Here is a 13,243-nt window from a genome sequence, read left to right as displayed (position 1 = left end):
TGTGTGTGTGTGTGTGTGTGTGTGTGTGTGTGTGTGTGTGTGTGTGTGTGTGTGTGTGTGTGTGTGTGTGTGTGTGTGTGTGTGTGTGTGTGTGTGTGTGAGAGAGACAGACACTGTGTGTTTCTGTGTGAGAGAGAGACACTGCGTGTGTGTCTTTGTGTCGGAGAGGGAGAGACTGTGTGTGTGGCTGTGTGTCTTTGAGACAGTGTGTGTGTGTGTCTGTGTGTGTGCGTGCGTGCGTGCGTGCGTGTGTGTGCGCGTTTGTGTGTGTGTGAGAAAGACAGTGTGTGTGTGTGTGTCAGGTGTTCCTTAACCTGCTGACACGGTGGTTCTGGTGCCTTGCTCTTTAGAGAGAACCTAAAAAGTGGAAGAATTGACAGCTGGAGAAAGTTAGTACGAAAAAAGAAATTGTCGGCCTGTGTGTGTGTGTGTGTGTGTGTGGTCGCCCAGTGGCGAGATCTGCAGCGTAGCGAAGAAACCACTGTTTCCTTGCTCTGTGGATGTATGTGGGGGGGGGGGGGGGGGGGACCTGTTAATGAAACATTGATCTTGTGCAAAGGAAGCATTCCAAGGCCAATGGAAATTGTGGTTCAACTGCGTGTGTGTGTGTGTGTGCAGTGTGCACGTGTGCACGTGTGCACGCAGCTGCACCAATCCCGTGTGATGATCTGTCTTGTTTGTCCTTCTGCAAGGCCGATGCAGACACTTCTTCAATTGTGTGCGCGTGTGTTTGTGCACTTGAGTTAATCCCCTTGTCTGTTGGCTTTTGATGAGCGAACAGTAGCTATCGCACAGCCTATCCCAGCCCTCCTTGGGGAAAGCCGCCAGTCGTGCTTGTGAATGCACGTGTGCGTTGATTACACATTAACGCACATAAATGGACACGACACATGATGTGTGCTATTGCTAATGAGTGGACCTTCTTGCACGCACCTAGCCTGGCACGGTGTATCTGCTCCACTTGGGAAGTAGTACGGGATGCACTGTGGTGGGCAAAAGCCGTATAATGTCCATTCAACGTATGGGTGGGGGGTTGTGGCGCCCCACAGCTCGTTGTGTATTCATGCCGTTTGTGAACCTGAAAACAATTGTAAAGACCGGAGTGCATCATGGCGGAGTTAACCACCTCCGACGCCGCCGCCAGGCCGAAGCGCAGGATTCTGCAGCAGCCAGAGTCAATGAGGTTTTGTTAAGGATCCGTTTGTGGGCTTAAATACACAGGGCCCTGTGCACACCGGAGTCTATCGGTATTAAGGGGAGGGAAGGGAGGGGGGGGGGGCGCTTGTGTTGTGTGGAGGCCCCGGAGGAAGAGGGCTGAAATAAACCCGTCTGAAGCGCGGCCACCTTGTCTTAGCGGGCTGGAGCGTTTGATATGTAAATAATTACAGGGCGGGGATACGCTTTCCACTTCGGAGGACTTGGCGTGACCGCCTGTACGGTATAAGGGATCTAGAGGTGTTTGTGTGACACACACAACACACTTGTTGTATTTTGTATTAGGCCAATAGCCAATTATAACATTTAAGAGACAAAGCCTATTCGTTCGAGAGAGAAACATTGCTTCACAGACACAATTCAATGGTTTTGCCTCTGATCTCCTTCTAACCACTGGGAATTCAGTTTGATGATAGCTCATTGAAATGGGCGCCAGTTTATTTCCGATTATTCGTTACGTTTTAAGGAGTGCACATTGGCCAATGTGTCACCCATAGTTGTTCCCCCATTGTCTCAGAAACAATACTTGATATCAGGAAAAAAAAAAAGATCACTGTTGAATATCATATTGATCTAATGGGGAGAAATACTGAGTAATATCCAGTCTTTAGAGCAAGACCAACTGGAAAGAAATCTGCCTCTTTTTCCAACAAGCTATTTTGTTTTGCAAGCGGAAATCGCCCCAACATTAATCACTGCGGCGCGCTTCTGTCCGCGTCCCTGGGTCATTGTCCCTCGCGTGTGCGCGTGATCAAAGCCCCGGTAGTCACAGGACTGGGAGCTGCATGGCGGGTTCTTTTCTGTCCTGCGAGACGTCGTATCCACAATTGAGGCGGATCAGCACGGTGTAACACTTTGACAACCGGAACCCGCTAGAGAAGAGATAAAGCAGACTGGAACTCTCCCTGAAGAGAGCTAGGGGCTGAGCAGACAACCTGACAAATATTCCCTACATTTTTTTTTTGGGGGGGTGGAAACCTATTTACAGTTTTGTGGGGGACCGACTTTATCATTCCCGTCTGTCAGTTGACTCTGTGTCTGCGATTAAAACTATAAAACCCCTTTTGGTTTCGGCTGAGGGATTTCCTTCTTCACTGGCCATGTAAGCAATTATATTAGCATGGGTCCTATTACATTGGGTTTGTGCTAATGTGAAAAATGAATGTAGGCAGCTAGTGTTATTAGCCTTGCTGCTGGAATAAACTAAACATCAATCTCCCTGTAATACCTTTTTGTGATTATGTTTGTTTCACAGCGTTGCCTTATGATATTCTTCTCTTCCCAGAAAGATGCAGAATATCTATTCCATTCGTTCTCCCTCTTAATGAGGCATGGAACACAGACTCACCGGCTTCCCCGTGTCACAATATATATATATATATATATATATATATATATACACAGACAGAGATTATTATTATTTATTTATTTTTTTGCATTCATTGGTGTTGTACTATTTTGGCTTTCATCCAAAAGCACTTTTTATTAGTCATTACTTATCGGGTCGGGGTCCTGCTCAAGCCTTACTGCTGCTGACCTTGGGTTTCAACTCCAGCAGCTCCTGTCGTGGAGTCAAACACTGTGACCCCCATACGTCTTGTCTCCCCGAGTATAAGTATTGAACCTGGCAGCTCTTCTGCCCGGCTTTAATCATCTTTTGACACATTTTCCCCATCTAGACACCCTGAACTACTCTAGCCTTTGCCGTTGTTCTTGTGAAAGCCGCCAGCCTTAATCTATCCCATGGACGCATATACAGTATATCATGCTACCGGATATATAGTGCCTGTGTGTAGTCGGCTATATGTGTGCGGCTGTACTGTATGCCATCAGTCCCATCGGTACTGTGCTCAATAGCGCTTCTGGCTCAATGACAGTCACTTCAAAACGAGACCCATGAAAACTAAAATCAAAAGGGACAATGGGAGTTCAATTCACTCCGTTCCGTGAGATTAATTATAGACCCTTCCCCCCCTCCCCACCTTCCTGGGTGTTTGGTTTTTGCTGACTCCGCCGGAAACTAGGTCAGGTAGCTAGCTGGGAGTTAGCTAGCCCCCACCATCGTCAGGGGAGATGGTGTATCCTGGAACAGGTGTTGTTGCCGTCGTGATGTCTGGAGGGTTGGAGGATGGGACCTTGGTTGAGCTGTTGAACCCAACTCCCCAGTAGATGGTCACGGTTTTGTTTGCCAACAAATGCACACCTCTCTCAGGTGAACAACCTCTGTTGCTGACTTATTCCAAATATCCAATATCCAATACTCTCCTTAATAATGTCCATTTATGTGTGTGTGTGTGCTCGTGCGTGCGCACGTGCGTGCGTGTGTGCGTGCGTGCGTGCGTGTGTGTGCGTGCGTGCGTGCGTGCACGCGCATGGTCTGCATGCGCTAGTGTCAGAATGTGTGTGGTCAGCAGAGTGGACTCCTCGGGTATTCAAGGCATCAGTAGGGGTGTTTCCTCTTGGGTAGAGTGGTATTTCCTGTACAGGGTGAATAAATTACAGCCTGGATACCAGCACTGCTTCACCAAGAGAGTCACAGAGTCCAAACCTCAAACCGGCCCCAGCAAGTCCTTCTGACACTGTCTTGAATTTGTTCTCCAACTGTCAATTTGTTTCACTTTGGTCAGTGTATTGGTATAGTAAGAGATTTCACTCTGACGTTTCCTCTTCCCTGTCCTTTTCCTCACTTTTCTGAGCTATGTCAACTATTATCTTGTAACGAGGAGGGTTATTTTTGGGAAAAGTTTTCCGGGATCTGGACCAGAGAGTGTTGTTATGGTAACCCGCGTTGCCGTCGACTGTGCCCGTCGGATAGCCGTTGTGTACGTGGGAGAGTGGAGGAGTGCGTTCGCACTTATGAAAGGGAAAAGTCTTGCAAAGACTTAAGCTCCTGTGTTGGGGTCCAACGTTTGTCTTAGGTCACACCGAAGCGAGTACGATGTAAAACGCTTCACTCTCAAGACAGCCGCCACACTCCATTGTGTTCACTTCGGTGTGTCCGTGCGTATCTGTGAAGGCGGTGGATCCGGTGCGGACGAGGCTGTCTAAAAACGCTGCGCTCGGCCGCTCCGTTTAAACTGTCAGCGCCTGTTAACCGGCTCTTCGACCACTGCACTCGGCTGAATCCATCACCTGTTGGCAACTCCATTTCCAGCGTGCTCACACTGCACATTGGGTACCCTGTGCTTGAATGAAAACCTTAAATGAAAAAAGTGAATCAAGACAGGGGAGGTCTGACATCTAGAGTGTTCTCAGGGCTCGGAGCAAGGTCTGAACACGGGGATGGGAGGGATGGTTGGTTTTTGTTGGTTATCATTTTTTCTGTCTTTCATTTATAAGCCAACAGTTGTCGGTTCAGTCTCCCGTGGATTCATAAACCGAGGCTAACCTTGAGTTGATGGAGAACTGGCTCTGAGAGTGATCTACTTCTCGCAGTGCATATTTAATTCAGCACTCTCTCAGCCCCAGCTGACGGGGTAGAGGGTTCTGTGTTAAAGGAGGGCTGGAAGAGGAATGGAGGGTTTCTTCACATGAATAATAGCGGTGGGAGACGAGGTTCTGAGTCGTTTGATATGAGCGATGATTCATTAGGGAGGGGAATTATGCGGGCTATTTGGAAGAGGGCAAAGGAAGTATAGAATTATAGTTGATGCACCATTAGCGTCCAGGGACTTTGAGGTCATTGCATTGTTTTTGTTTTAATGTAATCTCTCTCTCTGTGTCTCTGTGTCTCTCCCTCTGTCCTCTCTCTCATTCCCACTCATATACCTCTCTCTCCCTATGGTTCCTCTACCTCTCTTTATCAATCTCTCTACCTCTCTCTCCCTATGGTTCCTCTACCTCTCTCTATCAATCCCTCTACCTCTCTCTCCCTATCGTTCCTCTACCTCTCTCTATCAATCCCTCTACCTCTCTCTCCCTATCGTTCCTCTACCTCTCTCTATCAATCCCTCTACCTCTCTCTCCCTATGGTTCCTCTACCTCTCTCTATCAATCCCTCTACCTCTCTCTCCCTATGGTTCCTCTACCTCTCTCTATCAATCCCTCTACCTCTCTCTCCCTATGGTTCCTCTACCTCTCTCTATCAATCCCTCTACCTCTCTCTCCCTATGGTTCCTCTACCTCTCTTTATCAATCTCTCTACCTCTCTCTCCCTATGGTTCCTCTACCTCTCTCTATCAATCCCTCTACCTCTCTCTCCCTATGGTTCCTCTACCTCTCTTTATCAATCTCTCTACCTCTCTCTCCCTATGGTTCCTCTACCTCTCTCTCCCTATGGTTCCTCTACCTCTCTCTCCCTATGGTTCCTCTACCTCTCTCTATCAATCTGTCTACCTCTCCCTACCACTTCCTCTGGTCTATCTCCTTGTGCTCCAGGTGCAGCCAGTGTGTGGGCCATCACTCCGGAGGAGAGGGGCAAACATGACAAACAGTTCGACTCTCTGGCTCCCGCCCTGGGACATGTCTCGGGTAGGTCGTGGGGTCGAATCCCAGTTCCATCCAGATCGTTTTTTCCTGTTTCCTTCATGCATCTACGCTTGATAAGATTTACTTTTGATTTATTATTATTTTTGAAATTGTCATTATTACTCGCAGACCGGACATTGGGGGTATTGCAGCAAAAATATGGAACAATGATACAAATAAAAAAAAGATAATAGTGTGTCACGTAAAAATCAAAATAGACTTTCAAAATGTATTCATATTTAGAAATAATAAGGCAGAATCATGTTCCATTGCTCGGACAAACAGAACTTGTTTCAGCATATTTCTTACTTTTGTTCTTGTTTACTATGTTGGTTTGTTTGTTTGCAGGAGAACAAGCCAGGAAGTTCTTCCTCCAGTCCGGTCTGCCTCCTCCTGTTCTGGCAGAGATCTGGTGAGGAGCTGGTGTCATGGTGTAATGTTCCGTTGAGTCTTCAGCACAAACATCTATTGTTTGAGGAAGAGAAAAAACCAAACAAGCGGGTCATTGGGTTCGCCCCGGCCATGTTCGCCCACTAGGGGAGTTTCGCCCCTAGAGGAGCCAATGAGACTCTCTTCTTTTGATGATGTTGGACTTCCTGTGCAGATCTCACTTCCTGTGCAGACTGCCCGGCTTCCAGCCCAGTCGTGTGTGTGTGTGTGTGTGTGTGTGTGTGTGTGTGTGTGTGTGTGTGTGTGTGTGTGTGTGTGTGTGTGTGTGTGTGTGTGTGTGTGTGTGTGTGTGTGTGTGTGTGTGTGTGTGTGTGTGTGTGTGCGTGTGCCCTTACGTTTTGGAGCAGTGCCCTAGCCTCTTGACGTCAGGATGTAGATGTGTGTGGGGTTCTGAGTATAAACACACCTTGTTAGAGCGCGTCACCCGCTATAAACCAGGAAGCCTGCTACCGCCCTAGTTTGAAACATTACATAATGTATAATGGATCATGCCTGTCCACACTCTAATCCCTTGGGAGGTTAAAAAAAAGCTAAATTTGGTGAAACAGCCGTTTGTGGCCGTGCCTCGTAAATCTTAGATAAACTTCCTGGTGACCCAAAATATGTGGCGGATCAAGTCTTCAGTTTTCATGAAACATGAATGTTTGTACGTTTTTAATTTTTAATTTTCAAATTTAGATGTCATGTTAGATAGGCGATCTCTCTCTCCCAATCGCACAACTTGACTTGACATCATGACTTGACATGCGTTATTGTGTGCATATAACCTGCTTTACAAAGCGTTGTTTTCTGGTACTTTTAATGTTCTTCCCTAAAAAGTTAGAGAAACTAGATTGCCCCCACGTATAGACAACAAGCGACCCCTTTTGGAGACCAAAAGGCCCTGTCAGAATATAACATTACATGAATAATATAATATAGTCATGCATTACTTTCCCACATTCCAGGGCCCTGGCTGACTTGGACTGCGATGGGAAGATGGATAGACTCGAGTTCTCCATTGCCATGAAGCTCATTAAAGTGAAGCTTCAGGGGCGGGGCCTCCCCACCTCTCTGCCAATAGTCATGAAGCAGTCCCCAGCGGCCAACCCCGCCTCCATCATGACGTCATCCTCGCGCTTCGGTGAGTGACGACGAGAGGTATGACGGCGGGAAGAGGAAACTCCCGTCTCGCGACCCAACCCCCCTCACGGCCTCCGTCTCGATATTCTGTGTTTTAGGACTCGTTGACTAACAGCGATGATTTAACACTTCTAAAGAAAGGATTTGTTAGCTGATTTTTATGTTCATTTTGTAATGACTTCATTCATACCGTAACACTATAACACACTACCACTGTCTATTCCCCTCTCTCTTTTCCCCTTCCCGCCCTCCCTCTCTCCCTCCCTCCCTCCCTCCCTCCCTCTCTTCCTCCTCCACCCCCTCCCTGCTTTCCTTCTACATCCCCCTTTCCTTCTTTATCCCCCTTTCCTCCTTCTACTCCTCCCTCCCTCCTCCCTTCCTTCCTCCTTCCCTCCTCCCTTCCTTCCTTCCTTCCTTCCTTCCGTTCTCCCTCCCTCCCTCCCTTCCTTCCCTCCTCACTCCTCCCTTCCTTCCTTCCTCCCTCCCTCCCTCCTCCCTCCCTCCTTCCCTCCCTGCTCCCTTCCCTCCTACCAGGGATGGGCTCCATGCCAAACCTCTCCCTCCTCGTGCCCTCCATGCCCTCCATGTCCATCCTAACCCCCGTCCCGGTGCACCATCTCCCCCTCATGCACCACCCCGTCCCCGGCCAACGCCCGATGATGCACACCCCTATGACCCTCCCCCTCATGTCCTCCCTGGGGAACGCCGGACTGCCCAACGGCCACGCCCACCTGCTCACGCCCTCCCCTGTGCCCAGCAACACAGGTTGGTACTGTAAGCCCATTGGTTCTGACGCCGTTGAACCGTCAGCCGTTTGGTTCTGCAACGGTTGAGACGATAGCCGATTGATTCTGCAGCGGATGGCAACTGTAAGCCGATTGGTTCTGCAACGGGTGGCAACTGTATGCCGATTGGTTCTGCGGCAGTTGAGCCATTAGTGGATTGGTTCTAAAATGTGTGTGGAGTTTCTTTGGTGATTAGCCATGTCTAACCATGACAACCGGCATGTACATCAGAAGATTTGGATGTGGAGAATACAGTATGATGTAGATGTTTGGGTTTAAAACATGCAAGTCATTACGAGATTACGAGTAATTTAATGTTATATTATGTATCACCAATGAGCATTATCTCCCGTGGTCTTGACTAGCTAAACAGGTAGAGAAAGGCACCAAAACTGCCAGGGTTTGTGGTTCAATTCCCAATGGGACTGCCCATGATGAGAATGTATACAATCAATACAAATGGCTTCTTTTTTTTTCTCTGACCCTTACCTCTAATGCTGGAGAGTCTTTGTTACCAACAGAAAACAATATTTTACTATTGCATTAATTTAATTTATTAAAATAATATTTTTACTGAGCATTCCCAGGTGAAGAGCATTATTGCTGTTTGAATGGATAATTTCTGGATCCCACCGTGTAGTGCGTCCCCCCTGGTACAGGGTTTTCCATATCTCGTGAGGATCTACCTGCTAAATTATGTGATCCATCACCCGGCACCTCGATAGGTCGGCGGCAGTTCCTTGATGTGATTAATCGATCTAAACTGCTGGGCGTTTATTGGCCATAGTCGGTACAGTTGCCTTGTCATAACCTCCCTGCAGATAAGAGTTTTTTGAAATTCTAAGGGTGTAGGGGATGCATAACACTCATCTGTCACTGTTTATCCCAACCTGCACTGCCTTGAGGTGTTTTTCGTTTGTTCTTCCCTCTTTCTCAAGAGAATTAGTTTCAATATGAACTCTCTCTCTCTCTCTCTCTCTCTCTCTCTCTCTCTCTCTCTCTCTCTCTCTCTCTCTCTCTCTCTCTCTCTCCTCTCTCTCTCTCTCTCTCTCTCTCTCTCTCTCTCTCTCTCTCTCTCTCTCTCTCTCTCTCTCTCTCTCTCTCTCTCTCTCTCTCTCTCTCTCTCTCTCTCTCTCGTTCCTGACTATGAGCCATGAGACCTTTTTTTCTCTCAGCCAGATGTCAATAACTATGTGTGCTGTGACTGAGATAAGACGAGAAAACATAGGGGAGATAACGTTTTGGTTGGGTCGGTTGGACACACGCGTCATTTTCCAAGGACGGCTGTTCTTTGGACGTCTGCCAACAAACACTATAAAGAAGAGTGTGGTAGCTTTATCTGCGTCTAAAGTTTATTATGCACAGTAGAATGCGTACATGTGCGTCCCCTCTTGTGGATGTGTATTTGGAACTGGTCTTAATGTCCACTTATTTAATCCTATCAGACTTGCTCAACCAGCACATTTGTCTGGATATCTCCGGGTAATTACAGATCTTCCACACCAGCAAGCAAGAACTTTAATTTTTTTTTTGTATTTAAAAATATTTAAAAAACAAGGCCCCCAGTGTTAAAGTAATAAAGTAATTTTAAAAAGTATGCAGTGTTGAAGGTATCATAGTGATTGGATTTCAGAGAGCCGTATTTTCTATGGACGTCAATTTGAAGATGTTACGATCTATGTTTTGTTTCTAGTTTCTTATATGTGGTCCCGGAGTTAACCACCGGTTGGAAATACTATTTACTAATGATTTTACAGACACTTTTTATTCAAAGTGACCTTGGATGACCTGACAATCATGACTTTTTTACACCTATAATAGAGTAATCAATCTGTAATGAGTACTGACTTTGGGCTTCCAACACAAAATCTTTCGGCTGGGAGTTAAACACCACCAACCACCAGACTGTCCTGTCTCCATATTACCTTTAACCCTTTTAGGTGGATATGCCTCTAAAATACTTTTGCCTACTTCCTGTGGTGCGCCTCTGACTCGGCACTCCGGTCTGTCCTTCTCTCACTCCACAGCACACCCCATGTCTGGCTTCTCCTCCCCCACGATGTTCTCTCCGTCTACGGGCATGTCCCAGGCCAACTCCCTGCTCGACCTGGGCTCAAGCAGGTGAGGCCTGTGCCGCGCTCTGCATCTTTTATAGATATGTGAAATGCTAAGCGTATTCTTTGCTTATCTGTTAGTTATCTTTATTCCCTCATTTGCCATCTGGCAAATGAGTATGTCTGATCTGACTGAATGTTCACGAGAACTATTCAAATGACTGCAGTGTACCGTTAGCTCCAAAGCACATTTGTGAAGCTCATGTTATCGAGTTTCCTTTTAAAGGGAGAAAATACTTATTTTTTCGTATACAAATGGATTATAGGTTCAAACTAATTCTAAGGGCTTTTTGAGCGGGTTCTAATAACAGTTCTCAACCAGTCTACTCTGCATGCATGATATCTGAAATCGGTTTTTGGATTCTGGGTACAATCCAAGTTGTACCCAGAATCCATTAAGTCTGATCCTTAGCAATGAAATGTTGGGGGTTGATAAAATTGAATTGTACGGCTGCAGTTGCCCCCCCCCCCCCCACACACACACACACACACACACACACACACACACACACACACACACACACACACACACACACACACACACACACACACACACACACACACACACACACACACACACACACACACAAACACACAGACTACACTGTAACTTTTTTTAAGTTATCCAGAAGGATCCCAGCTCAGAGCAGACAATCGGAACGTAGGCAGAGATGATAAAGCTTGATAGCAGATGGAGCCGACAGATAAAGCGTTCTGTACAAGGCTTTGTACAAAACAACGACATCACTGGAGCAACAAGGAGCTGTGATGACATTCTTGCGTGGGGTGGTTGTGTTGCAGATATACGGTCCCCTTTGTTGGTTACGAACAAACATAATCATGCCGTGGCTTGAGGGGGAAGCGTTGTGTTGAAGGTGGAAGCGTCATAAAGGACGTCGGTAAACAGCTGGGATCCAAAATGGCCACAGCACAGTTTGTATTTTTAGGCAGTTCTGCTGTAATTACTTTCCGATGCCTTTTATCATAGGAAGAACCATTTTAGTCCTTTTATATCAACTGACATATCGTTGGATCTTTCTTTACGCAAGTTAATGGCTGAGGGTCTTGAATTTAATACATTCAGGCAACTTTAATTCTTTTAAATGTATTTTTGTGTGATTTAGTCTGCGGAAAGCCTAAAATTAAGAACATCCCTACAATTCTCGCATTTTGGTTTGAATACAATAGGCTACAGGTTAGGATAGCATATCAATATATTGGCATCCTTTGACTTTATTATTCACTACTGTTTCTTGCCCTATGATTCTGGCTGTTTTGTGGAAAATAATAAGCTAGAGGATGGGCCAGGATCTTTTTTTATTTTTGTACTTTATTTTAGGAATTGTACCTTTTTCTATGAATCTTGATCTTTGGTGGCATTCACTGCCAATGCCATGCAGAAGTGAGCGATGACTGTAATCAGAGAATGAAATAGCACCCATTCACAAACACCCTGGAGGTGACACTTTGTTCTGTGTCATAAAAAGGACAGGGAAAACACACACACACACACACACACATACACACACACGCACACACACTCTCTCTGCTTGTTGTTATTGCCCGCAGGTGTAGAGAGACCCATTGTCTCGGCTTGGCTATTGTTTCCTCATAAACAGCAAAAAAAAGGAAACATTGAAACAAATAAGGGTTTGGTTGCAGCCCCATGGCCGTTGCAGTGATATACACACAAGCATATACCCACACACCGGACCCGAAGGTCGGAGTGAAGGTTTTCTGCTGCCAGGAATCCCCCTGTTCCCTCGGGCTGTTGGGAGGAGTTGTGTGGTGGTGGTGGTGGTGGAGATTTTCCATCCTAGCGTTATGACCGAGAAAGAAGAGAAAGAATAAAAGAAGAAGAGCTCACTTTCATAATGATGGTCGCCAACTTATGACCCAGGCCTTTTCTATACAATCGTCACCCCCCCTGTCTATTATTGTTTTTAAAGTGAACCTAAATGGAGGATACGTGACGTGGCATCGGTTGAATGGCGCCGTCTTGTTTCCAAGGAGTATATCTTCCTGCATCGCTCCATCTGCTTCCTCTACGTCTCTAATTAAGAAGCCGAGCAATAACACCTGGGAGTCTCTGATCAATTAGTGGCTTTATGCCGACTGGGCCACATGGCCGCTGGGTTATTGCTGTATTAATATAAGCATGTATCGTTATGAGTATTAGTGTTGGCTTTCAGAGTGAGAGTGAGGGGGCAAGGTGTCTCCTGTGTGTGTGTGTGTGTGTGTCCATGATTACGGTGGGGGTCATTTAGCATATCCTCAAGTCCTAAGCTACTGGAAAGTTATTTTAGATCATGAAGGAGTGGTTAAGGGTAGAGGAATCTTGTTAAAGGATGCCTACGGGTAGGCTGTTGACTTTGGGGTTTGAGCCAAGAACATTTTGGCTCTATGAGGTTATGGAAATTGCTGCCAGATTTAACGGTCCTCTAGGTGATTTGATCTTTATAAAAAGAGCAGAAAAAGTGTAAAAAATGTGTCTGGCTAGCACCACCTCCAGCATCACCGCTAGCACCACGACCAGCACCAATGCTAGCACCACCACGAGCACCAACGCTATCACCAAAGCTAGCACCAACTATAGGACTACCGCTAGCACCATGGCTAGCACCACCGCTAGCACCAACGCTAGCACCACGGCCAGCACCCCCGCTAGCACCGCCGTTATCACCAACGCTAGAACCATCACCTGCTAGCACCACCGCTAGCATCAACCCTAGCACCACAGCTGGCATCAACCCTAGCACCACAGCTAGCATCACTACCGGTGCCGAAAGGGGATGAGGAGGATGGGCGTACTTCTGCGTTCACTGTAGTTTGCGGACATCCGGTTGTGATTTTCCAGCAAATATAATTTGGGCTTGATATACCTATCCCCTCCCCCCCTTTGTCCACTTGTAGTTCCAACTCGTCCTCCACCAACTCCTTGGCCAGTAACTCTCCAAAGACGGTCACTTGTGATTGGGCGGTTCCTCAGTCCGCCAGACTCAAGTACCGGCAGCAGTTCAACACCCTGGACAAGCTCATGAGTGGTTACCTGTCAGGTGTGAGGAGACACACACACATACACACAGACAC

At 46.8% G+C, this 13,243-nt stretch overlaps 1 protein-coding gene across 1 annotated transcript in view; it reads left to right on the top strand.

The window, feature by feature from the left end:
• Positions 1 to 13,243, top strand: part of itsn2a (intersectin 2a) — a 44,389-nt gene that overhangs the window by 5,912 nt on the left and 25,234 nt on the right. The window contains exons 3-8 of the mRNA XM_056582016.1: positions 5,593 to 5,685; positions 6,031 to 6,094; positions 7,080 to 7,255; positions 7,789 to 8,019; positions 10,067 to 10,160; positions 13,067 to 13,209. Coding sequence (XP_056437991.1) covers positions 5,593 to 5,685; positions 6,031 to 6,094; positions 7,080 to 7,255; positions 7,789 to 8,019; positions 10,067 to 10,160; positions 13,067 to 13,209 — 801 coding nt within the window. The remainder of the gene's footprint in view (positions 1 to 5,592; positions 5,686 to 6,030; positions 6,095 to 7,079; positions 7,256 to 7,788; positions 8,020 to 10,066; positions 10,161 to 13,066; positions 13,210 to 13,243) is intronic.

This window comes from Gadus chalcogrammus, chromosome 21, assembly GCF_026213295.1.
Source record: "Gadus chalcogrammus isolate NIFS_2021 chromosome 21, NIFS_Gcha_1.0, whole genome shotgun sequence".
In the NCBI taxonomy this organism is placed as follows: domain Eukaryota; kingdom Metazoa; phylum Chordata; class Actinopteri; order Gadiformes; family Gadidae; genus Gadus; species Gadus chalcogrammus.
Note: the sequence above shows the minus strand (reverse complement) of the source record. Positions and strands in the feature narration are given on the sequence as shown.